The following is a 2,500-nucleotide window of genomic DNA, read 5'->3' on the forward strand; positions in this document are numbered from 1 at the left end:
CCGCCTGGTACGGAAACTGCTCCGCCCATAACCGTAAGGCTCTCCAGAGGGTAGTGCGGTCTGCACAACTACCTGCCCTCCATGACACCTACAGCACCCAATGTCACAGAAAGGTCAAAAGGATCGTCAAGGACAACAACCACACGAGCCACGACCTGTTCACCCCGCTATCATCCAGAAGGTGAGGTCAGTACAGGTGCATCAAATCTGTGACCGTTTGAGACTGAAAAACAGCTTTTATCTCAAGGCCATCAAGACTGTAAAATAACCATCATTAACATAGAGAGGCTGATGCCAACATACAGACTCAAATCACTGGCCACTTTAATAAATGGATTTAACAATGGTATCTCTAGTCACATTAAATAATGCCACTTTAATCATGTTTACATATCCAACTCTCTCATATGTATGTACTGTATTTTATACCATCTATTGCATCTTGCCTATGCCACACGGCCATCGCTCATCCATAAATATATATATATGTACATATTCTTATTCCATCCCCTTACATTGTGTGTATAAGGTAGTCGTTGTGAATTTGTTGGATTACTTGTTAGATATTACTGCACTGTCGGAACTAGAAGCACATGCATTTCGCTACACTCACACTAACATCTGCTAACCATGTGTATGTGACCAATACAATTTGATTTGATTTGAATTGTCTATATTGCTCTGATGTTGCCTAATTGTTGTGTCTCTGTTATGGGAAGAGATAGCAGTTACGGGTGAGAGATGGCGTGTAGGAATCAGTAACGTGTGTGTACTCACTCTTGGCCTTCTCGCTCTTGCGTGAGGGTCTCCATCGGATGCATGAGCGATGTTCGTCCAGGTAGAACAGTCTCACCAGCCCCTTGGAACCTGCCTTCAACTTCACCATCTGTGTCCCCGACTGCATGGCACTCATACATCGCTCCACTGCAGAGAGACAGAGACGCAAACACAGACGTCAATAGCGCACCATGACAAAAAAAACACTGAAGAGTCATTAATACTGCTTGAGGATTCTGATCTGGGCTGATCTGGGCTGAACTGGGATGATCTGGGATGATCTGGGTTGAACTGGGATGATCTGGGATGATCTGGGATGATCTGGGCTGAACTGGGATGATCTGGGATGATCTGGGCTGAACTGGGATGATCTGGGATGGTCTGGGCTGCACTGGGATGATCTGGGATGATCTGGGATGATCTGGGCTGAACTGGGATGATCTGGGATGATCTGGGCCAGAATCAGGATGGGAAACAGAGATGAGGCTGACAAAACAAAGGGCTAGTTCACCTAGTTCCTCACAACCAGGTCTAGTTCACCTAGTTCCTCACCTAGTTCCTCACAACCAGGTCTAGTTCACCTAGTTCCTCAGAGCCAGGTCTAGTTCACCTAGTTCCTCACAGCCAGGTCTAGTTCACCTAGTTCCTCACCTAATCCTCACAACCAGAGCTAGTTCACCTAGTTCCTCACAGCCAGGTCTAGTTCACCTAGTTCCTCAGAGCCAGGTCTAGTTCACCTAGTTCCTCACAGCCAGGTCTAGTTCACCTAGTTCCTCACCTAATCCTCACAACCAGAGCTAGTTCACCTAGTTCCTCACAGCCAGGTCTAGTTCACCTAGTTCCTCACCTAGTTCCTCACAGCCAGGTCTAGTTCACCTAGTTCCTCACAGCCAGGTCTAGTTCACCTAGTTCCTTACCTAGTTCCTTACAGCCAGGTCTAGTTCACCTAGTTCCTCACAGCCAGGTCTAGTTCACCTAGTTCCTCACCTAATCCTCACAACCAGAGCTAGTTCACCTAGTTCCTCACAGCCAGGTCTAGTTCACCTAGTTCCTCACAACCAGAGCTAGTTCACCTAGTTCCTCACCTAGTTCCTCACAACCAGGTCTAGTTCACCTACTTCCTCACAACCAGGTCTAGTTCACCTAGTTCCTCACCTAGTTCCTCACAGCCAGGTCTATTTCACCTAGTTCCTCACCTAGTTCCTTACAGCCAGGTCTAGTTCACCTAGTTCCTCACAGCCAGGTCTAGTTCACCTAGTTCCTCACCTAGTTCTTCACATCCAGGTCTAGTTCACCTAGTTCCTCACCTAGTTCCTCACAGCCAGGTCTAGTTCACCTAGTTCTTCACAGACAGGTCTAGTTCACCTAGTTCCTCACCTAGTTCCTCACAACCAGGTCTAGTTGATCTAGTTCCTCACCTAGTTCCTCAAAACCAGGTCTAGTTCACCTAGTTCCTCACAACCAGGTCTAGTTCACCTAGTTCCTCACAACCAGGTCTAGTTCACCTAGCTCCTCACAACAGTTCAGAGAGAGAGAGAGAGAGAGAGAGAGAGAGAGAGAGAGAGAGAGAGAGAGAGAGAGGGAGAGAGAGAGAGAGACAGAGAGAGAGAGAGACAGAGAGGGAGAGAGACAGAGAGGGAGAGAGACAGAGAGGGAGAGAGAGAGAGAGAGAGAGAGAGAGAGAGAGAGAGAGAGAGAGAGAGAGAGAGAGAGAGAGAGAGAG

The 2,500-nt window shown here is 47.6% G+C and overlaps 1 protein-coding gene across 1 annotated transcript in view; it reads right to left on the reverse strand.

The window, feature by feature from the left end:
• Positions 1-2,500, reverse strand: part of LOC123992514 (1-phosphatidylinositol 4,5-bisphosphate phosphodiesterase eta-1-like) — a 195,280-nt gene that overhangs the window by 105,255 nt on the left and 87,525 nt on the right. Inside the window, exon 3 of the mRNA XM_046293711.1 lies at positions 778-924. Within this exon, the coding sequence (XP_046149667.1) occupies positions 778-924 (147 nt within the window). The remainder of the gene's footprint in view (positions 1-777; positions 925-2,500) is intronic.

The sequence above is a fragment of the Oncorhynchus gorbuscha genome, linkage group LG13, assembly GCF_021184085.1.
Source record: "Oncorhynchus gorbuscha isolate QuinsamMale2020 ecotype Even-year linkage group LG13, OgorEven_v1.0, whole genome shotgun sequence".
In the NCBI taxonomy this organism is placed as follows: Eukaryota; Metazoa; Chordata; class Actinopteri; order Salmoniformes; family Salmonidae; genus Oncorhynchus; species Oncorhynchus gorbuscha.